Below are 23,692 nucleotides of genomic sequence, written 5' to 3'. Positions count from 1 at the left end.
GATCCCGGTGACCAGAACCGGTAACGCACTCTCTCACCAGAGCAGGATTGGCCACCCTGGTGCAGTACTTGGCCACAACCTCCTATATGAACACAACAATCAAACCCCGGCCCTCAGTCCCCAGCAGCTGCGAAGCAACCGACCACGGCGGCGGTAAGACCTGCGACGCTGCAGAGGGTGCTAAGAATGCCTGGCTCCGGACAGGCCGCCATTGGAATATGAACTTGGCAACGTTTAACGCTAGAACGTTATCTAGCGAGGCAAGTCTAGCAGTGCTATTGGAGGAATTAGAGGGCAGTAAATGGGATATAATAGGGCTCAGTGAAGTTAGGAGGCCAAAAGAAGCATATACAGTGCTAAAAAGCGGGCACGTCTTGTGCTACCGGGGCTTAGCAGAGAGACGAGAACTAGGAGTCGGATTCCTGATTAATAAGAACATAGCTGGTAACATACAGGAACTCTATAGCATTAACGAGAGGGTGGCATGTCTTGTTGTGAAACTTAATAAGAGGTACAAAATGAAGGTTGTACAGGTCTACGCCCCTACATCTAGTCATGATGACCAGGAAGTCGAAAGCTTCTATGAAGACGTGGAATCGGCGATGGGTAAAGTCAAAACAAAATACAGTATACTGATGGGCGATTTCAATGCCAGGGTAGGCAAGAAGCAGGCCGGAGACAAGTCAGTGGGGGAATATGGCATAGGCTCTAGGAATAGCAGAGGAGAGTTATTAGTAGAGTTTGCAGAACAGAATAATATGCGGATAATGAATACCTTTTTCCGCAAGCGGGTTAGCCGAAAGTGGACGTGGAGGAGCCCGAATGGTGAGACTAGAAATGAAATCGACCTCATACTCTGCGCGAACCCTGGCATCATACAAGATGTAGACGGGCTCGGCAAGGTGCGCTGCAGTGACCATAGAATGGTAATAACTCGAATTAGCCTTGACTTGAGGAGGGAACGGAAGAAACTGGTACATAAGAAGCCAATCAATGAGTTAGCGGTAAGAGGGAAACTAGAGGAATTCCGGATCAAGCTACAGAACAGGTATTCGGCTTTAACCCAGGAAGAGGACCATAGTGTTGAAGCAATGAACGACAATCTTATGGGCATCATTAAGGAGTGCGCAATAGAAGTCGGTGGTAACGCCGTTAAAGAGGAAACCAGTAGGCTATCGCAGGAAACGAAGGTCTGATCAAGAAACGCCAATGTATGAAAGCTTCTAACCCTACAGCTGGAATAGAACTGGCCGAACTTTCTAAGTTAATCAACAAACGTAAGACAGCGGACATAAGGAACGTTAATATGGATAGAATTGAACAGGCTCTCAGGAACGGAGGAAGCCTAAAAGCAGTGAAGAAGAAACTAGGAATAGGCAAGAATCAAATGTGTGCGTTAAGAGACAAAGCCGGCAATATCGTTACTAATATGGATGAGATAGTTCAAGTGGCTGAAGAGTTTTATAGAGATTTATACAGTACCAGTAACACCCACGACGATAAGGTGAGAGAGAATAGTCTAGAGGAACTTGAAATCCCACAAGTAACCCCGGAAGAGGTAAAGAACGCCTTGGGAGCTATGCAAAGGGGGAAGGCAGCTGGGGAGGATCAGGTAACAGCAGATTTGTTGAAGGATGGTGGGAACACTGTCCTAGAAAGATTGGCCGCCCTATATACACAATGCCTGATGACCTCGAACGTACCGGAATCTTGGAAGAACGCTAACATAATCCTAATCCATAAAAAAGGGGACGCCAAAGACTTGAAATATTATAGACCAATCAGCTTACTGTCCGTTGCCTACAAAGTATTTACTAAGGTAATCGCAAAAAGAATCAGGAATACCTTAGACTTCTGTCAACGAAAGGACCAGGCAGGATTCCGTAAAGGCTACTCAACAATAGACCATATTCACATTATCAATCAGGTGATAGAGAAATGTGCGGAATGTAACCAACCCTTATATATAGCCTTCATTGATTACGAAAAAGCATTTGATTCAGTCGAAACCTCAGCAGTCATGAAGACACTACGGAATTAGGGTGTAGATGAGCCATACGTAAAGATACTGGAAGCTATCTATAGCGGTTCCACAGCCACCGTAATCCTCCACAAAGAAAGCAACAAAATCCCAATAAAGAAAGGCGTCAGACAGGGAGATACGATACCTCCAATGCTATTCACAGCGTGTTTACAGGAGGTATTCAGAGACCTGGAGTGGGAAGAATTGGGGATAAAAGTTGATGGAGAATACCTTAGCAACTTGCGATTCGCTGATGATATTGCCTTGCTTAGTAACTCAGGAGACCAATTGCAATGCATGCTCACTGACCTGGAGAGGCAAAGCAGAAGGGTGGGTCTGAAAATTAATCTACAGAAAACTAAAGTAATGTTTAACAGTCCCGGAAGAGAACAGCAGTTTACGATAGGTAGCGAGGCACTGGAAGTGGTAAGGGAATACATCTACTTAGGGCAGGTAGTGACCACGGATCCGGATCATGAGACTGAAATAACCAGAAGAATAAGAATGGGCTCGAATGCGTTTGGCAGGCATTCTCAAATCATGAACAGCAGGTTGCCACTATCCCTCAAGAGGAAAGTGTATAACAGCTGTGTCTTACCAGTACTCACCTAAGGGGCAGAAACCTGGAGGCTTACGAAAAGGGTTCTGCTGAAATTGAGGACGACGCAACGAGCCATGGAAAGAAGAATGATAGGTGTAACGTTAAGGGATAAGAAAAGAGCAGATTGGGTGAGGGAACAAACGCGGGTAAATGACATCTTAGTTGAAATCAAGAAAAAGAAATGGCCATGGGCCGGACATGTGATGAGGAGGGAAGATAACCGATGGTCATTAAGGGTTACGGACTGGATTCCAAGGGAAGGAAAGCGTAGTAGGGGGCGGCAGAAAGTTAGGTGGGCGGATGACATTAAGACGTTTGCAGGGACAACATGGCCACAATTAGTACATGACCGGGGTAGTTGGAGAAGTATGGGAGAGGCCTTTGCCCTGCAGTGGGCGTAACTAGGCTGATGCTGATGATGATGATGACCTTAGTAACTTGCGATTCGCTGATGATATTGCCTTGCTTAGTAACTCAGGGGACCAATTGCAATGCATGCTCACTGACCTGGAGAGGCAAAGCAGGAGAGTGGGTCTAAAAATTAATCTGCAGAAAACAAAAGTAATGTTTAACAGTCCCGGAAGAGAACAGCAGTTTACGATAGGTAGCGAGGCACTGGAAGTGGTAAGGGAATACAGCTACTTAGGGCAGGTAGTGACCGCGGATCCGGATCATGAGAGTGAAATAATCAGAAGAATAAGAATGCGCTGGGGTGCGTTTGGCAGGCATTCTCAAATCATGAACAGCAGGTTGCCATTATCCCTCAAGAGCAAAGTGTATAACAGCTGTGTCTTACCAGTACTCACGTACGGGGCAGAAACCTGGAGGCTTAGGAAAAGGGTTCTACTTGAACTGAGGACGACACAACGAGCTATGGAGAGAAGAATGATGGGTGTAACGTTAAGGGATAAGAAAAGAGCAGATTGGGTGAGGGAACAGACGCGAGTTAATGACATCTTAGTTGAAATCAAGAAAAAGAAATCGGCATGGGCAGGACATGTAATGAGGAGGGAAGGTAACCGATGGACATTAAGGGTTACGGACTGTATTCCAAGGGAAGGGAAGCGTAGCAGGGGGCGGCAGAAAGTTAGGTGGGCGGATGAGATTAAGAAGTTTTCAGGGACGACAAGGCCACAATTAGTATATGACCGGGTATATTGAGAAATATGGGAGAGGCCTTTGCCATGCAGTTGGCGTAACCAGGCTGATGATGATGATGATGACATGAGTTAGCTATAGGTACGCACGATTGCAGTACACGTTGATGCCGTAATGTTCCGTGTTTCGTACGCTTACCGTCCACTACCTATGTAGAAACCATCAACTGCCATGTCGTAAGCACGCATCGAATAGCCGGCTTAAATACCGTGCCTTATGCCGCCATACGATCGTCTTCAACGTATCCGTTGTCGTGCTGCTCTTGTCGCATACGCGTACGCTCGCGGTGCACGCACAGAGCTACCTAATTTACAGAAACACGCAGGTCCACCTCCTATAGCTTTGCGGAAATACAAGCAACCGTATATAGCCGAGTACCGGCAAAACGCTTCGTATTACATGGCTTCCCGCAAAGCGTTGCATGTGCACAATTTTTTTTCAGTGCCTCAATCGCACCATAGAATACGTAACTCCTCATTTCATTCATAGAAAGGAATTATTAAAGGTTTTGCCTTGTCACTAACATATATTTCAGCCGAATGCACATTTTCTTTTACACCATTGGCTCGCATCCCTTTTTATCTAAAATCACCCACAGAGCACCGGTTGGTAGATGCGGCTGGTTTATAAAACAATCGCAATTGTAAGTCTAGAAACAGTAGACTTAAGTTGAAGCTCAAATGCTCCATTTTCTAGGTTTGAGCCAATGAAATGCTTCTCTAAGCAAGCGTAAAGCATATCCATCACAAGTGAGTGCCAGACAGTATAGCGACAAGTATGATGTCCAGCCATACGTACGTTTAAAATCAGCGAACGTCTTTTTAAGTTATGTGAAGTCGTTTCTTAACATGACATAGCGCATCAATGTTCTCGCGCGTAGGCCGTTGCACCAATGAGGTCGCGAGGTAACAGGTAGGATTCTGGACTTAACTACAGCAACTGTAAATTTGGCGAGTTCGTACACGAATGCGCGATTCCCATAACTGCGTAGAAAAGACGCAGCTAATGTTCGGTTAACTAATCTCTACGTCTGCATAGCGACGTTGGGCCAGTATTGACTATCTACTCTTCAGGGCGGGTGTAATTTCAGCTTATCGGCGGACATTAAGTAAAGGCAGCTAAAATACCTTCTTCGGAATGCTTGATCTAGAAGTAAATAAATTAAATGAAGCCTTTTCTCCGGAGCCCTTGTCATCAGCAGCCTGCGTTATTTAACTGCAGTATAATATACATATGAAGCGCCCAACTATTTCATTGTGATAGCAATTATATGGAGACTTCAGGAGCATTTCTGCCGTCAGCGTCGGCGCCGCCATCGCCGTGGCGTTCCGCATAAATTCCAAGGACGACAAAATCGTCACTTTGCGCCGTATGCTGTATACATGTGAGTGAAACCGTGCGAGCGTGAGCCGGCGATCGCGGCTCAATCTCGTGCTTGAAAGAGAGGAAGCGCGCCGGCTGGCGACACGCGCCAGGCTCCGGAGTGAGGGAGGGGGGGGGGGGGGGCGTTCTCCTTCGAGCGGCCCTTGTAGCCACGCGTGCTCGCCCGGACGCGTTTTTGTAATTGCTAGTAGGTACAGCGGGGCATGGCGTTCCTCAGGGCGCTCGATGTTTCTGCGAAGGCGCGAGTAAGAGTGCGTGCGAGACAGAAAATCTGGGGGCCTTTGCTCCCTGAATATGTGAGTCTGCCTAGGCACAATGGAGGAGGTTTCTTAACGCGTGTTGTACGCGTTTGTCCCCGAGGCATGCCGGCATTGCGGAGTGCAATCCAGTTTGTTTAAGCTGCACCGCTGGCTGCCCGCGCGGTGAGGCAGTGGGCACGGACGCCTCAATTGGTGATCGCAGTGTCGGAAGGGGCAAGGTTCTGACTGGTGTTACATAATTCGCTGGTCGTTTTTTTAGACGCGACGATAGATTGCAATTTTTACAACCACTGCTCCAGGAGGGCACATGTGGGCAAACGGAGGGCCCAGGAGAGAACCTGCGCTTATATTAAAGCAGGCGGCGCAGGATCTTCAGGGCACCCAAGCGGTAGCGGGGGGATCAAAGCTGGAAGCAGGGTGGCCCGTGGGTTGTGGCCGCGGAGGCTGAAGCAGGCCAGGGGGTGTTCGCAAAAAAAATTGGCTGTCCGCGAGAGCGGACAGCCTATCTTATACTCCCCTGGCACACGCAGGCCTCGGCGAGCCCCAACCCATGGACCAGTCCGGGTTCTAGCTTTGATGTCCCCGTTGTCGATTTGGTGTCCTGGAGGCGCCGCTAATAATGCAAAAGAATGGCACGTTGTTTTAATTACTAAAAAACACGATTGAATAAATATAATTACGTCCAGCCGCCAACTTGCGGTGCTAATTCAGCACTAGCGCGCCCCGCGGGTTCTGCCGGCAGGTCTAGGGAGAAACGCATACAACGCGCTCTTAGAAACTCCTCCTTAGTGCATAGGCAGAGTCGTATATTCAAGGAGCAAAAGTCCCCACATTTCCTCTCTCGCACCCGCTTTACTCGGGCATGCGCGCAAACGACCGTCGTCTCCGCAAGTGCCATGCCCCGCTGTACTTACTAGGAACTGTAAATATGCCACCCGGACAGCTGTATCTTGAACGCCATCTGCGACGTGTACAGAGTCCGCCGGACTCAAGGGAAACAGACTATCGCAGCTCCATCTCGCGCGCCATAAATTCGGCTCCAGCAACAAGTGCGTAGTTTGCAAGGCCGCGCGCGGGCACGCGCGCCGTATTTTTAAAGGGTTCTGCAAACGGCTCATACCATTGCGCATGCTGTGTTCTCGCCGCTCTTGCGTTGAAGTATAGGCCACGCGGTCGTTTCGCTCGCTGCTGCTGCCGCGGTTGCTCACACCAGCGTTTGGACAGCTACTGCCCGCGCTCATCGAGTGTGATGTGTTCATGTTTGCTTGTGCGCGCTGACACCATGCTTGTTAATTCAGTTAGTAAGCGAATGTTTTCAAGTTTATACGGGCGATAGAATTATTATCCTTACTTCGAATAGCTGTGCACTAATTTGCTATCACAATCGATGCTTCCCCTTTCGGGCGAAACTGGGACTTCTTTCTTTTAATACTACCTACCTGAACCTCCCCGCTGTGCTTCTCCGAGTACCGCACGCGTTGCCAGCGGCCGGCGGCGTCCCGCCGGGTGGCGTAGAAGTCGGTGCAGACGCCGTCGTCATGTTCCATCGAGAAGACGGCCGGTGGATGGTCCGTGCCTGACTGGTGGTACCAGGCAGTGAAACACAGCGGGCCCGTAGTCTTGTACACCAGCATGGCGGTGCGGCTTCCGTCACCAGCGGAGCCGGTCGTTGCGTAGTAGCACGAACCCTCGTCTGGATTAAAAATAAATGGATGTGCACTTTAAGTGTTGTTGCTTATTCACTGTCGGTATCTGTGCGACCCTCTTTCTATCTAAATCCGAATAAGCTGTGCTACAAATCTTACTAGGAAACAGACACGGACGGGAGCCGTTAGAAGACACCATACGAAGTGAGCAAACACCACATGAGAAAATATTGTTCTAAAGAAGATGGGTCAGTTCACGCGACGGATGACAAGACAGGATAGGAACTTAAAAAAATACGCACATGACGAAAAACCAAACCGAATAATGGATTTTCGTAAGTTTTGAGTAAGTATTCACAATAATGTTTCTAATGCGAAAATTGTATAAAGTGTAGGTAGGTACCAGGCAATCGTGATGATCGACGTATTATTATGGAAGGCGGTCGGCCAACAACGAACAGCACTAAAAAACGAAAAGCTTAGTAATTCTACTGCTGTTCTTAAAACGTATGAAACTGCCTTGTTTTCTGCAAGTTTTGTTCTTTTTCAGGCGTACATATACGTTCCCGGCACTACATCTGCAGGCTTGGAGGGACGCCTGACACCGGCGAAAGATGCCGAGAGCGAGTGGGGCTATACTAACTTAGGTACAACAAAATTATGAAGGCCCATTAAGCTTGAACAAAGACACTCCCTCACCCGAACAGGAATTGGTCTCCCTGGTGCAGTATTCAGCCGAAACCACCCTGATAATATCTACAATTAACCAACGGCCCTCAGTTCCCAGCAGCTGCAGAGCAACTGACCAAGGCGGCGGTCAGACCTGCAATGCAGCATAGGGTGTTAAGAATATCTGGGTCCGGACAAGCCTACAATGGAAACTTACCCTGTCACTATCAACCTTTATTAGCCGAACTCTGTCGAGTGAGGCTAGCTGAGCAGGACTCCTTGGGGAACTATCACACGTTGTTTGGGATATTATCGGCCAGATTAGAAGAACTGGTGAGGCTTATATTTTGCTGAATAACGGCCATGTCATCTGCTATAGAGGTCTCCCTGATAAGAAGCAATACGGGGTAGGATTCCTGATCCATAAGGACATAGTGGGCAACACTGACGAATTCTACAGCATTAATGAGATGGTAGCAGTAGTCGTAATCAAACTTAATAAGAGGTATAGATTAAAGGTATTGCAAGCCTACACTCCAATATCCAGTCACGACGATGAGGAAGTAGATCAATTTTATGAAGACGTTGAATTAGCGATGAGAAAAGTGCAAACTCGCTATACAGTAGTAACGGGTGACTTCAATGCAGAAGTGGGGGGTAAGCAGGCAGTTGAACAGGCGACTGGCAACTACGGCGTCGATTCTAGGAACGCTAGAGGATAGATGCTGGCAGAATTCGCAGAAAGGAATAAGCTGAGAATATTGAACACCTTCTTCAGGGAACGCTGAGCAGAAATTGGACCTGGAAAAGCTCTAATGGTTAAACAAGAAATGAAATTTATCCCATGCTTTCTGCCAATCCCAGCATAGTGCAGGATGTAGAAGTGATGGGTAGGGTAAAGAGCAGGGATCATAGGTTAGTGAGAGCTTGGATTCACCTTAATTTGAAGTGAGAAAGAGCAAAATTAGTCAAGAATAAACAGGTCAATCTAGAAGCAGTAAGGATAAAAGCAGACAAATTCACCCAGGTACTTGCAAACAAATATGCAGCCTTAGAACGGAGAGATGAAGATGACATAGAGTCAATGAATGAAACCGTAACTAGGCTGGCTGAAGAAGCAACCATGGAAGTGGGAGGCAAGGATCCAACGCAAACAGTAGGCAAGCTCTCCCAAGTAACAAAGGACGAAAATAAGTGATATTCGAACCTATAACGTGAGAAAGACTGAAGAAGCCGTAAAATATGGACGCAGCCTGAAATCAGCGAGAACGAAACTTGGCATAGGACAAACCAAGCTGTACGCACTGAAAGATAAGCAGGGTAATATCATCAGCAATCTCGAAGATATAGTAAAAGCAACGGAAGAATTCTATACTGACCTGTACAGTAAGTAACCAGAGGAGTCAGGATACCTCAATTAGAAACAGTAATGAGCAGGATACAGAAACTCCTATAACTAGCGATGAGGTCAGAAGGGCCTTGCAAGACATGAAACGAGGAAGAGCGGCAGGAGAAGATGGAATAACAGTCGCTTTAATCGAGCATGGAGGAAACATAATGCTAGAAAAACTGGCGGCTGTCTATACGAAGTGTCTATTGACTGCAAGGGTCCCCGAAAACTGGAAGAATGCAAACATTATATTAATCCATAAAAAGGGAGCCGTTAAAAAACTGAACAATTATAGGCGCGTTAACTTACTCCCAGTATTATATAACATATTTACCAAAATACTCTCCAACAGAGTAAGGGCAACACTGGACTTTAGACAGATAAGGGAACAGGCTGGCTTCAGGAAGGAATACTGTATATATATATATATATATATATATACATACAATGGATCAAACCATATCATTCATCAGGTTATCGTGAAATGCGTAGAGTACAATGAGGCTCTCTATATGACTCTCCCCTTTCCCCCACCGCCAGTGTAGGGTAGCAAACCGGGTGATCTTCTGGTTAACCTCCCTGCCTTTCCTGTCTCTGCTTTGTCTCTGTCTATATGGCTTTCAAAGATTACGAAAAAGCATATGATTACGCAGAGATACCAGAAGTCATAGAGGCATTGCGTAATCAAGGAGTACAGACCGTTTATGTAAATACCCTGAAAAATATCTACATAGATTGTACAGCGACCCTAATTCTACACAAGTAGGAATATACCAATAAAGAAAGGGGTCAGACAAGGAGACACAATCTCTCAGTTCTATTCACTGCTTGCTTGGAAGAAGTATTCAAGCTATTAAACTGGGAAGATTTAGGAGTAAGGATCGACAGCGAATACCTCAGCAACCTTCGGTTTGCCGATGACATTGTTCTATTCAGCAACGCTGCAGACGAGTTACACAAATGACTGAGGACCTTAACAGGGAGAGTGTAAAAGTGGCGTTGAAGATTAGTATGCGGAAGACAAAGGTAATGATGAATAACCGGGCAAGGGAACAAGCGTTCAGGATCGTAAGTCAGGCTCTAGAGTCTGTGAAGGGGTGCGTTTACCTAGGTCAACTAATCACAGGGAACCCTGACCATGAGATGGAAACTCACAGAAGAATACAAATGGGTTGGATCGCATACGGCAGACAATCGTGATCTCCTGACTGGAAGCTTACCGTTACCATTGAAAAGGAAGGTATACAATCCGTGCATTTTACCGGTGCTGACATATGGGGCCGAGACTTGGAGACTCAAAAAGAAGCTTGAGAACAAGTTAAGGACCGCTTAAAGAGCGATCGAGCGAAAAATGCTAGGCATAACTAAGAGACAGAAAGAGACCGGTTTAGATCAGAGAGGAAGCGGGCATAGACTATATTCTAATTGACAATAAGAGAAAGAAATGGCGCTGGGTAGGTCACGTAATGCGCAGATTAGGTAACCATTGGACCATCAGGGTGACAGAATGGGTACCAAGGGAAGGGAAGCACAGTAGAAGACGGCAGAAAACTAGGTGGTGCGACGAAATTGGGAAATTTGGAGGTGCTAGTTGGAATCGGCTGGCGCACGACAGGGGTAATTGGATATCGCGGGGAGAGGCCTTCATCCTGCAATGAACATAAAAGATGATGATAATGATGATGGTGATGATGATGATGATAATGGCGGTGACGACGACGATGATACGTTTCCGGCAAGATGATAAGCTTCAGTTTTTAGTTTGTGCCCTTTGCTTAGGTGTTCCACCTTCCAACCATGCTGTTTTCAAGCAGCCTGAGGACTAGTACACAATGTCTTTTTTTTTCGTGGATTCCCTCTGCCATTGATCAACCTCCATCACTAATAACATGTTCAACATCACCATTCGCTGAAATTTTCTTTTACGAAAAATTCTAGCGTAAGAGCTTTTCGTGAATATGAACTCTTCAACGTAACTTACCCCGACTTAGAAGAAGAACTGGTTCATCTACAAGCATTATTAACTGTTGCTTAGAGCTGGACACTGCAGCCTATCATTTAACGCTCATGAACAATAGTGACCACCTCAAAGAATTTGAGATTTACCATAGCACTGATGGCCAAATGACTCAAAGAAGCTTGACGACAACGAGCGCACCAACAGCGGAACTCGTAAGGTAAAGGCGTTCGCTTATTGCTCAGAAGGGGCCGTGTGTGGACAAGTGCAAATCCGACAGCTAAATGAACTGCACGACTGGACTCATCAGATTATTTCAGCAACAAAATTAGTGACCTTACCTCTAGAAATGTTTCATACTACACTAAATGCTTTAACTCGCTTAATTATTAACCTTGTATACGGCCCAAGCGCACAGTGTAATATCGTATAGCACAACACCGCATTACTCAAAAAGCAACCTATTGCAAAGCAACTCCTACAGGTACACTCGATTGGGCAGCAAAACATTATGGGTTTTCGTTTTGTCAATGGGTTTCGTTTTTATGCATTTTCAATGTTCCCTGATAGTATTCTGTATTCCTTCGGCAACGTGCCTCTATATCTAGGGTCACCATTCCCTTACATGGATGCCTGCGCGAAGGGTATAGGGGGTATGCACATGACGTCATCCGCTAGGAGCGCTAGCGCGTCCGCCATATCTACGGTTGCGCGTTCGTTGCAAGCCTGTGCGGCAAGCAGCAACTAATGCGCACGAACCGGCCAACGTCTTTTTCAACATATTCTTCTGAATTGGCTATCGAGTGCTGTCTTACGTCAACGATGTGCTTAAGCGCCGAAAAATCACGCTAATAAAAGAAAGTGCGCTTGTGGGATTGTGTCGTGCCATACTTATATATTAGTGACTGCTTAAGTCCCCTAGGCGAACGGCGGGGCCAAAGTTAGGCATCAGATGTTCGTGCGAGGAAGACCGCTGGCATTTTCCCGACGCTCCGCGACAGACGCTACCGTAAACATGGCCCCAGAGACGTTTCCACCGCCTCGCGGATTGGGCTCATTGCGTACACCCTGTACCCAGAGGAGCGTGACCTTCCCAAAAATCGGTAACACGACAAGTCATGGGATAGCTAAGTACCTGTGGCTCACCTGTGTGAAGGGTGTGGTCCACGGTGGGGCCGTGCTTCATGTCAGAAACCTTGTGCACCTGGAAACAAGCACCTTCGCTGCAGTCGCTGGACACCCACTCGCTGCAAGGACCCTCCTCGAACGTGCACGTGTCTGGGCACGAACGGCATAAAAAAAGAAAACCTGTTGCTTAAGAACACATATAACGCCGTCGGTCTGCGTGATGTACGATTGGAGGCACGTGCACTCTACAGAATGACAAGGCTATCACCTTTCTCCAGCGGTCGCGATTTAAATGCTTGTGAACTCACACTGAACTTCTTCTGTTCATTAACCTTTTGTTGGTAAGTTTTACAAGTGGCTTAGTAAAATATTTTATTGGGTGAGGCGGTTGTTCACAGGGGCGAAGGGTAAAACGGTAATGCGCAATAAAGAAGCACGAGGCCAGAGCACGCGACTGGCACTGTCTTCCAACTAAGGTTTTTCGAAGAAACGTCACATTGAAATGCAAGCACAAGATCAGCATCGGGTATCACATTCCTGATAAAGCAACCATTTAATCACACAGATAAACCACGAGGACCCCTAAAACAACCCCAGCAAGCCGTACATCATGTCAGAACCGTGCGAAGCAGCGTTATACAGAGGCGATAAAGGACGGTCAAGATAGCGCTGAAAAATGCTTGCTTCTAGAAATTTACGGAAAGGCAAGCGAAAAATACACATGGGCTTATTTGCCAAATAATAAAGTAACTGAAAAAGAATACTGAAAAGCAAATACGCCGTTGACAACCAACCCCTGGAGGAATGCATAACAGAAACTACAATTCAAAAACCGCCTAAGAAACCGTGGCACTCGCAAAAAAAAAAATAAAGACAGCGTGGCAAGAAAAACAAAATACCAGCACTTGAAGATCGAAGCGCTGCGTCAATATACAGGCACACTACATACGCCCTCCTAGGAAGGTGATTTTATAGGGAAAGAACACTGCAAAGGACGTTTTAATGCACTTGCCATCGACTTCAAGATATGACAATCTCAATATTATTCCTCTTTGTTTTATCTCAAGACCGCCTTAAAGAGGTGGCGCGCAGAAACTCCGGAGTCATTTCACTAAATTGCGCGCCTAATGTGCTTCGCTGAGTTGTGAAAATGTTTACATAGGACGGGCAAGATAGCACAAGTTATCGATTGAGAACAAATTATGAGGGCGCCCAGCAAAACATACCGCACTTTGCGCGCAATATCTTATACATACTTTCTTTGAAAGCATTTCTAGGCTCCGATTTGTTATACAGTGCTCTGCCGGGTCTAGGCCGAGTAAAAGCTGAGGAAGCACACACTTTGCGACTTTGGGATCATTTGCAAGAGGGCACCAAAACTTCTCTCTCAGCGCAGCAGAATCTCCTCTGCATGGACATTCTAGCTCTTCACATAAAAACTGCATAATTACGCGGGAGAGCGCTCTTTACTTAATTTCGAAAGTATAATTGCTATGCTCGGGCTAATGCGAATATAACGTTGTTGTTTTTTCTGACCCACTAATTTTGCATAGAATTCTATTCACTAACGGGTGCTACATACCTTATTGTCGATTGCTCGTCGATTGCGGCAAAGTAGGCGTACATTTTTATTTACACTATAATTAGGCGTGTGAAAAAAAAGCAAGTTATCGAATACCAATCGAATAATCTTTCCTATGACCGCTTCGAATTTCTATATTATTTGTGCTTGTTCAAATGCTGCAAACAAAATATAAAAAAAGCTATTTTAGTTGGGGAGAAAGACCTGCATAGACAAGTGCGAACTAAAGGATAACTGCAATCGTTCAGTAAGCAGACCAGTCACTGAGAGAAGGGATGAACAGGATCACTTCAGCACATGGCCCGAGTCATATAACAATACATGCATTTTTTTTATGTCCGTGTTCCCACCAGCACAAGACATTGCTAGACCCTATAGCCATCACGGCTAGTGGCGTGACCATTTAACAATATTCCCCTTTTTATTCTTAAGCAGCATAACATACGGTGAATGTAAATCTCAGAAAATAACAATAAATAAGCAAGAATGTTATAGCTCACAGTAATATTTATTGACATATTTAATAAAAATACCCATTGTGCTAGTAAAATGTGACCAGTTTCAATATTATTCAAGTTCAAGGTCAAGTTTCTTATTGGTCACACGAAGATATTTACATGAGGTATGGTAAAAAGGTGGGGCCCTATAACTCTCCTAGGTGTTGTGAAGGGGCCCCTATGGTAAATTCTGTTGTATAAACACTAGAACACATAATAAAAAAAGAACCATGCGTGAGTCGGTGGTAATAAAGTACACACTCATTGAGAAAATGACGCCAGCATCAAAGAGCGAAGGTTAGTGTTGTAGCCTATTAATGGCTGTTACGCTGTTAGATCTGTCGGTAATTTATTCCAGAGCTACGAAGCGCCATGCGAGAATGTAAATGATTCATAATTAGTGCGACATTTTGGAACGGTTAGTGTTTTCGAGGTGACTGATCGTAATGGGTATGTGGTATTTTGATAATAAATTTTTACAGGGGGACATGGCGTAATGTTGGGCATGATTTGGTAGTGCAAAACAAGAACGGTGTAATCAGTGCGATGTTTCACGGGTAGTATATAAAGTAATGTGTACGTGAATGTGGTGGAGTCCGATCTTTTTAGGTAGAAAATAGCTCGAAGTGGTGTAGTTTGGGCTGCAATAAATCGCTACAATGTGGCTGGGCACGTGATTCCGTATATGGTAATAGCATACATGATATGCGACTGTATAAAACTGACAGAGTACGGAGGGTGTTCAAAGGGAAAATGTAACGTAGTTTATACAGCGTTAGGATTTTCTTATAGATGCTTAGTGCAGTTTCATTGATATGGTTATGCCACTTTAGTTGACTGTCAAGGTAAACGCCTAAAAATTCAGTATCGTTAACTTTCTGCAAAGGAGAGTTGTTGACGTTTAATATTTGTGCATTTATTAGTCGAGTGTTCTTTGCAGTGAAAACTGTATAGTTACTTTTTTGAGTTTGCGAGAAGACCGATTAAAGCCAATTAAGTTGTTTTACCAGGACAACATTCTCTTCTTCGTAAAGATGTGTTTCCGCAACAGCTGTCAGGAAAATATTGGTATCTCCGAGTATAAAATGTAGTCTTGTTAGAGATAGTCGGGTAAATCGTTAATTTATGCTACAGAAAGAAAATGACTTAATATGGGTGCCTGAGGGATTCTGCTGTTAGTTATCATTTGGGGTGGCGGGCTATTGCTTACCACTGTGTACTGCTGCCGGTTTCTCAAATATGTGCTAGTTATGCTTAAGGGCGCTAGACAAATAGCATGCTTTTCAACTTTCCTTACTTAGTAATATGTCGTGACTCACAAGGCCAAAACCCTTGGTTAGGTCCATGAAAATACCCATGGTTAACAATTTTATTTCTAAGTTTATTTCAGTTTTTTCCGCAATGTTAACGAGCCCTTTCTGAGTCAAATTTATTTTATATATCCGCATTGCTCCTTAGCATAAACGTACCTGAAGCCCTGTGAAAAACTTATTCAGTAGGGCTTCCACTACTTTTTCGAAACGATAGAAAGCGGGGACAATATGAATTTCGATTGGTAATTGGACATATTCATTTTATCCCCTTTCTTAAACACTTCCACAACCATAGAAATCTTTAGCAGCGTCGGGAACGACCCGGAAACGAACAGTTCGTTGGTGATATGTGATAGGGATTCTCATATAATAATCGAACAATATTTTATCAGTAATCCAGGTGCCAATTCTAGACTTGTTGATGAAGTCGGTCTGAAAGAGAGGGCTGTGTTGTTCACCTCATGAGCACCAGTAGGCCTAAGAGAGAGAGAGAGAGAGAACTGGAAGGATTAATGGTTAGGAAGGTGCCTTATTGTGATCTGTGTGAGTTATTTACAATTAAATTATTGGTCACTGTAGTGAACTAACTGTTGAAGCTCTCAGCAACATTAGAAGGATCACTTACTTTCGTGTCAGTTATCGAGGCTTCACATATAGTGTTTGTGTTGCGCATGTTTGGGAAGCTACTTACCACTTTCCGTTTAGCTTTCGAGTCGCCATGTGCTTGTTTGATTTTAGCGTGAAAATAATTTCGATTAGAAACTGTGATTAGGCTTTCAAGCTTCGTGTGCATCCTGTACTTGTTTTCCAAATTGACGTTCTGTGGTTTTCGCCTTAGTTTCGTGTACATGTTGTCTTTGTTACATGCTATCATTCACTTTAGAATGCCGGTTGTTAGTCACAGTTCTCGCTTTACATTTCTCCTGGATGCCATTGAAAAAGCTTTACTTATTTTTTTACATCTAATAAAAATTTTAATAAACTGTTCCTCTTTATTGTTAGCTCTATCTGCCGCATATACAGAGTGTCAAATTTCTTTAATTAGGGCATCAGAACAGTTACATTTGTATCCTATACACTTGTTAACAGACCCATGTTAACAGACTTCTGCCGAGTATATAACTGGCTGCTGGATGTGATGGCTGGAAAAACAGAAAGGTGCTCAGCAGTATTATAGGCTTATGTTCCAATTGAAAATTTCGTGTCTGATATGTTTTTGGTTATGTGATCAAGTGTGTTCTGTCTTGAGTTAGTAATACGTGTTGGTGATGTAATTGTTGTATTAAGTAGCTTGTTATTAGGTCTGCGTAGTTTGAAATGGTTCGATAATTGTCAATGTTGATATCATCCAATATAATAATTTGAGCTGTATATTTATTGCTGTTATCCAGTCACATAACTAATTTGGATATAAACAAATTTTTGTTGTTTTGCATTTACCTGTAGATGACGCCTGCTAATGTGCCTTTATTCGTATGAGGCTCAAGCCTTTCGGCTCCTTTTTCGGGTGGTTTTTCAATAACGAGTACTTTGTACCATGTAGATATAAAAACTATGTTTGTTCTAACTCTGTATATTATGTCGTTTTTTATGTAAAGGGCTACACCCCCATGTAGAGTTTCGTTACTTGTAGTACCTGTTGGTAAGCGTCGCCTACAAGCGAGCTCCAGGCGATAGCCGGGGGTTGGATATGTTTGACAGGTGCCTTAGACAACCAAATTTCTGATAAAGTAATGAAGTACAACGTGTGGTGCACTGTTGCGCTAAGGTAAAAAAAATTATTCATCGTAATGTTTGTGGAGGCTACTTGTGTTCAGACGCAGTGATGTTAAATCAGATTAAGTAGATATGTGATTATTCAACGTTCGTTGTTCTTGATGTTCAGACGCCATCTGGGCGATTTTTCCTTTTATTTTTTTTTAATTCCAAATTTGTGTCCCTCTAAATTCAGGCGATCTCTTTCGAAAAACATTTTTACAAGCAGACAGGCTAGTGATAGCGTTGGCTCTCGTATTTCGTGCAGTTGATGTAAATATAATTAATGGAAATGCTCGTTCTTAGGTACCACTTAATCAATTACTTAGCTGATCTTGTATATTTGTGCGCTCTTGAGTGGAAAAAAAATACTGGCTCTCCCATAATCGAGGGTAGATATCAGCATCAAATGGCTACCGGCAAAGCAGACTGGTTGGAGATGATACTGGTCACAATCTTAAAATGGGTGCAGCGCATGTTCGCAACGGTACACCCCACCACACCACACCGCATCACGCCATAGTGTCCACTCGTTCATCTGGAGGCAATAGTTTCATGTCACCGACAGAACCTCATTGCAAGTTTCGTCTCGGTCAAACAGCCATACGCGGTACGCCGGACGCTACCGGCCCTGCCAACGCGCCGGACGCACCGCTGACATCACGGACCGCTGCTTTTGAAAAGAGTACAGGTAACTTTGTCTCAGAGCCATAAAATGAGTGTGAAATGTATAGGGCCCTGTATCTGCCTTTTGAAAGTTGCTGTTGAAATGACAAATAAAATTTCAGCGTACTTGGAGTTACAGCTTGAGTCACATTGTGAACAAACATTTGCAAAAAGACGGAAAGAATATTTCTTGTAACTTGTTTGAGAATTAGCTAGCGTACGTAACGCGGTCTTGACTGATTGCTCGAATGATCTCGTTTTGTTCTCGCAACATAACCGGATGTTCTCGTTTGAGTGCCCGGATAACGGCTTTAGCTGTTTGCTCAAGGTCACTTGAACGTCACCGACAACGGGAGCTAAAATCGTTTCATGCTTAATATTCCAAGAAGTTCATGATACGGTGCACTATGGTCGGTTGAGATAGAATATTTTTGTATTTGGCTAAGCGGTTATGAACAGACACAGTATGTGGCTCCCCAGGATTCAATACAATAGACAAGGTCTGTTTGAACAAACCAAATAGGGTGAGCACAAAACATACTTATTTCACGTGCCCTCAGCAACGTAAGGCACCGATATCCGGCTTTATTGCAGCGGGCACGTTGTTCGGTGATCCTACTGCTGCGCAACACAAACAGCACCCAGGCAGCTGCCCGGCTCCTCACAACGCTGAGGTAATGAGAACGCGTGTCGCCGGCGTTGGGAGCGTTGCATCTCGATGGTGCACAAGACGAGACCGAAGGAATACCATCCACGTTTGCATTGCATGCGTGATCGCTACTTCACAGAACGATAGTGGCAGCAGCGCAAACGCGCCGCGAGTATTCGTATAACTTCCACCGCAATAAAAAATTCTAACATTTGCTGCCACTAAATGCCACTAAATGCCTAAGGGAAGTTAGTTCACCAAGCGTAATTTATGGCTTTAATGTCGACCTTACCCGATAGATGCTAAACACCGTTTATTTCGTTTGTCGTCTTGCCCGAGTAATAAATCTACTACGCGTTGATATACATATATATATAAACGAGAAGAAAGGGGGTTAACCGAGGGGCCCGATTACGAGGGTCTCGATTACGGCAACATTGATGCCTTCAGGTAGCATATGTGGGTTTATTGACCAGTTGCCTTCACCCAAAAAGATTACGTTCTCGTGACGCCTGAAGGCAAGAAGGACGTTCCACGTCCGCCGCCAAGGTCTGTGAGTGGTTGCGCTGGCGAACACTCCCAGGGTTCTACTAGGACACATAAATACCCAAGAAAGTGGATGGGGAAACAGCGCCGCGGTAGCTCAATTGGTAGAGCATCGCACGCGAAATGCGAAGGTTGTGGGTTCGGTTCCCACCTGCGGCAAGTTGTTTTTTCATTCACTTTAATTTCCATTAATTAATCGTTTCTTCATTTCATTTATTAAGCACATGTAATTTCCCCTATGTTGTCCTCGGTGTCAGTGTTTGTTGGCTTCTTATGATATGACTAATATATATATACATATATATTATATATATTATATACTCCCATAATAGATTTTTACGCATACAAAGGGGGACTACCTTGATGAAGTTCATTATTTTATTACTGTGTTGTCCCGATAGGTGAGTGTAGGTGAACACTGCACAAGTCTGCAGCCAAGCCTATGGCAATGCAAATTATCTTACGCGTTTGTGGTTGCCGTTGTGCCAAGCGCTGCTCTTGCGAAATCGCAACCTATTTTCGGAACGTACCGAGACTGTCCTTGAGATTTCGATTCCGCTTTCGAAACACAACCAAGCAAACACTTGACGTACTTGAAACGACGTTTATGTCTCCACACAAATGACAAGATTTTTAAAGCTGCTGATATTCGTTGCAGCTGTTGTGAGCGGATCTTGAGTGCGAAATTGGGCATGAGACGCGTTGCCATAATGTTCGTTCCCCGCCTGCTCGCAAAGGACAAAAGGAACAAAAAGAAAAAGACAAGGAATGCTTGTTTCAGTTGGTACCAGCATTTGAAAACTCACATCGAAAGTGACCCAGACCTCCTTTCGAAGATCATCAAAGACGAATAAAGCTGCTGCTATAGATATGTCAAATTGGCTCTACGGAATTCCACAAGGTGGAGCTTGCTTCTTGCAAAGAAGAACTGACATCCACCCGTATGTGAAATGAAGCTACAAAACAACTTAAGATCAATTCCTCACGTTATGAACCTTCCTCCACCTTACAAAATTCCGCAGAACTAATCCGCCATACTTACTGTCCTTGTGATTCGAGTTGTCGATTAATTTGTCCACGTGCTACGATCTGCTAGCCCTCTAGTGAACTGAGATGGTAAAGCGGCCGACCCGCGAAGGCGTTGGTCGCGCATTTGAATACCGCACCTGGACGAATATTTATGCAACTACGAAGCTTTGTATCTGAGATACCCGTGTGGTTTTCCTTTGTAGCTTCGTGCTACATTCGGCTGGTGCTATGTATGTTACCTCGAAATCAAGCTAATTTTAATCCACCTAAAGTCGTCTTCTACACGGCCGAAAATAAAGTGACAAATGGGCTCATGGGAAGATGATAATTATCATTTCAGTTTTTATTCTTTGGTGCTTGCAGAACTTAGCAGAGGGAACTTGTTCCTCGTAATAGACCGACAATCAGAAATTTGATTTAAAAGTAATAACTTGATTGTAAGACTTTGATTTCGAAGCATCGATTGCGGCAGCAAGTTATTATACAGCTATAAGACGTAACTATGGTTGTTTTCTTGACCGTATAAGCGCGTAAACATTCCATTCATAACTAAATTAACAAGCATGGTGTCACCCGTGCACAGACAAACGTTAAAACGTCTCATTCGATGACCGCGGACACTGGCTGTGCAAACCCTGGCGTGAGAAAAAGCGGGAGCGGCAACGACCTCCGTGCTGCCTCTCGCTTGAATGCGCCACTAAGCGCCGAGGACACAGCGCACGCGAAGGTATTAGCCTTCGGCGCGCCTAGACTCCGTACTTATTGCAGAGCGTTTGCAAGCTAGGGTCAGCGCAGCCGTGCTCAGTCGCGCCATACACAGCCGTCGCCGGAATGGAACGCTCTTCCCCCCCCCCCCTCGCCCACAACGGTGATTTGCACGCGGTGGAAGACGGCGGGCTTCTTCCCCACCTTCCTCCTTGCGCGCCCGAGATCGAGCCATCATCCTCAGCTTACCCCCGCGCGCTTTCACTCGCACCTACAGCATTCAGCGCGCCGCCAGGATGCTATCGCACTTAGACTTTATACAGAACATCACGGCAACGTGCACGACAGAAATGTGCCTTGAGTGTTAAAAAATCGTTATGGCAATAAAAGGAACATGCGAAGGAAGCACGCGGAATTGCAGAATGCGGGTGATTGGCTTCACTATAACGACTGCGCCGCAGCTCGCGCTGCTTTGGCTTTGACACGTTATTTAGCTTCCGAGGCACGGCCCGCGCAAGTGTCGAAGGACCCTGTTTGTCTAAAAGAAGTCGCTGTGATTGTTCTTTATTTAAAAACAGAAAATTCAATAAGACACGAAAACTTACCACTGCACACGAGGTTAAGACATCTTCGCTAGGCCACTCAAGTGCGTTAAGCTTCGGAAGCTCCACAGTTACTTCGAACCGTGACTCAAAGTTTGAACAAGTATGTTGACTCCGTTGGAAAGTATTTTAAGTGTAACTAAGTGGTTTTTGTCTCAAATGAAAACATATTTTTCTTTTTCTTTTGGAAACTGTCCGGATATCTTGTGTTCCCCCTTGCGCACAGACCTACAAGAAAGCGGATGGGTGGATAGAAACGACTGCAGCTTAATTGCTCAAGCATCAAGCGGTGTGATGTGGAAGTTATGGTTTCGTTCCCCACCGGCCACAGGTTTTCTGGTTTGCTTTCATTTCCTTTTTTCTTCATTATTTTCCACATTTTCATTTCAACGATAGACAACTGCCTCGTTGCTCTCCTTGACTTCGTTGCTTGCTGGCTTTATATGGTCATGATTAACAAAAATCGAGCCCCTCCGCTTCCCTTCTCCTCATTTATTCATTGTAAGGGTCTCGTATACGCCAGTCTTGATGCCCTTATGTAGCAAGCGAGGGTTCATTAAGCGCGTGCCGGCTATCCTCATCATGCATCATGCATCACGCCATCATGCATAAAAAAAGGTGCTCTGCATCTGCCCGCTTGACTCGGAATAGTGCTGGCTAACACTACAATGACCAGATCTAATACACATAAACACCCAAGTTTGTGGACAGATTAATGGCTCTCATGGTTGCACAATTGGTAATGCGTCACACGCCTAATGCGAAGGTGGTGGGTTCATCCTCACCGGCCACAAGTTATCTTTTCGTCCACTTTCTTTTGCCTTTATTCATTTGTAACTTTAGATTTCCACCGCATCTAATCACCCCTATGCATTCCTTGTCTTTATTGCTTACTGTCTTTATATGGTCGTGATTAACGAAAATCCGGCCCCCCTGATGTACTGATTCTCCTAATACTATCGATATATTTTCCGAGCCTTGTATTAGGAACTCCACTGACATGCCTACAACGGCCAAGGCTGTTTTGTCAGCGAAATAAGGCTACAGATTTCTGATTGTACAAGCATTTTCGTATGTCTTCATATTTACATTCCTCCCCATGTTGGTTTTAATGGCTGGATGAGAGTACGCTGTCTTGTATTCTAAGGAAGTGGCCATTGCACAATGAGCATACGCGACTAGTCTAGTGCAGATGTCAATGAAGGCCAGGTGGCTCAGCTTTTATGATCTATGGAAAGTAGTAGCTGAAACGCAAATGACTATGCATTCGCCTAACTGACCTGAACTTACAAGCGGCCCATTTCGAATGTCTCCTACTTGGCATAAAAGAAGTTCACACTGGTTGTTTCTGAAACTAACGTTCTGCGTGCCATGATACAGATTTTAACCGCAGAGAAACTTGTGTGGCAACAACAACAAATGAGATGTAGTCAGAGCTTTCGTGCAGAAGATTCAATTCGCACCACCGTGATATATATTCCTACTGCCATTAGATGACTCGAAGTACTTGAAGTAGCCCCGCAATCTGCGCACATGCCACTCGGTTGATTGTCGCGTACCCGCCTCTTCCGTTACCGCAACCAACGAATTGAGCTTGGAAGTCGGGGCAGCAGGCTATTAATTGATTTCCTTATCGAACAAATGGCGGATCATTGTCCATGCGATAATTTCCACTGGAGAGGAAGTTCACTGAACTGGATGGCACGAGAACGGACCAAGTGCACTCGCCTTATCATATCCGGCGTATTTGCTGGCTAGCATTATCTTTTTTTGGCAACAGTGCCCAATGGTAATTTATCAGCTCAGATAAGCGCGAAGTGTCAATCGAAGGGATATTGCAGATTCTGGTCGTTTGCCCGTTATCGTCCGTCGTAGTGGGCGCAGCGGAAAAAAAAAACTAACATTGTAGTGGTATTTTGCCGGACGTGCAACCTTCAGCGTTTGTCTCCACAGCAACGCCCTCAAAGACGTCTGGCCATACTGCTCTTTATTTTGATTTGAACTTTTGAGAATTTAACGTTTAGATCTACTGCTCTCTGAGTTTTGCCGTTGCCTTTCTGTTTCGGTTCCTGTGTAATATGCTCAAGAAATTAATTTTTATGTAAATACTGTCAAGGATAAAATGTCAATGAG

At 44.9% G+C, this 23,692-nt stretch overlaps 1 protein-coding gene across 1 annotated transcript in view; it reads right to left on the bottom strand.

Annotated features, from left to right (window-relative positions):
* Nucleotides 1-23,692, bottom strand: part of LOC126537869 (MAM and LDL-receptor class A domain-containing protein 1-like) — a 255,308-nt gene that overhangs the window by 220,478 nt on the left and 11,138 nt on the right. The window contains exons 2-3 of the mRNA XM_050184966.3: nt 12,234-12,365; nt 6,865-7,118 (exon numbers count right to left, since the gene is read on the bottom strand). Of these exons, the coding sequence (XP_050040923.2) occupies nt 6,865-7,118; nt 12,234-12,365 (386 nt within the window). The remainder of the gene's footprint in view (nt 1-6,864; nt 7,119-12,233; nt 12,366-23,692) is intronic.

This window comes from Dermacentor andersoni, chromosome 4 (genome assembly GCF_023375885.2).
Source record: "Dermacentor andersoni chromosome 4, qqDerAnde1_hic_scaffold, whole genome shotgun sequence".
Taxonomy (NCBI): domain Eukaryota; kingdom Metazoa; phylum Arthropoda; class Arachnida; order Ixodida; family Ixodidae; genus Dermacentor; species Dermacentor andersoni.
The sequence above is the reverse complement of the archived record's forward strand: the minus strand, read 5'-3'. Positions and strand labels throughout refer to the sequence as shown.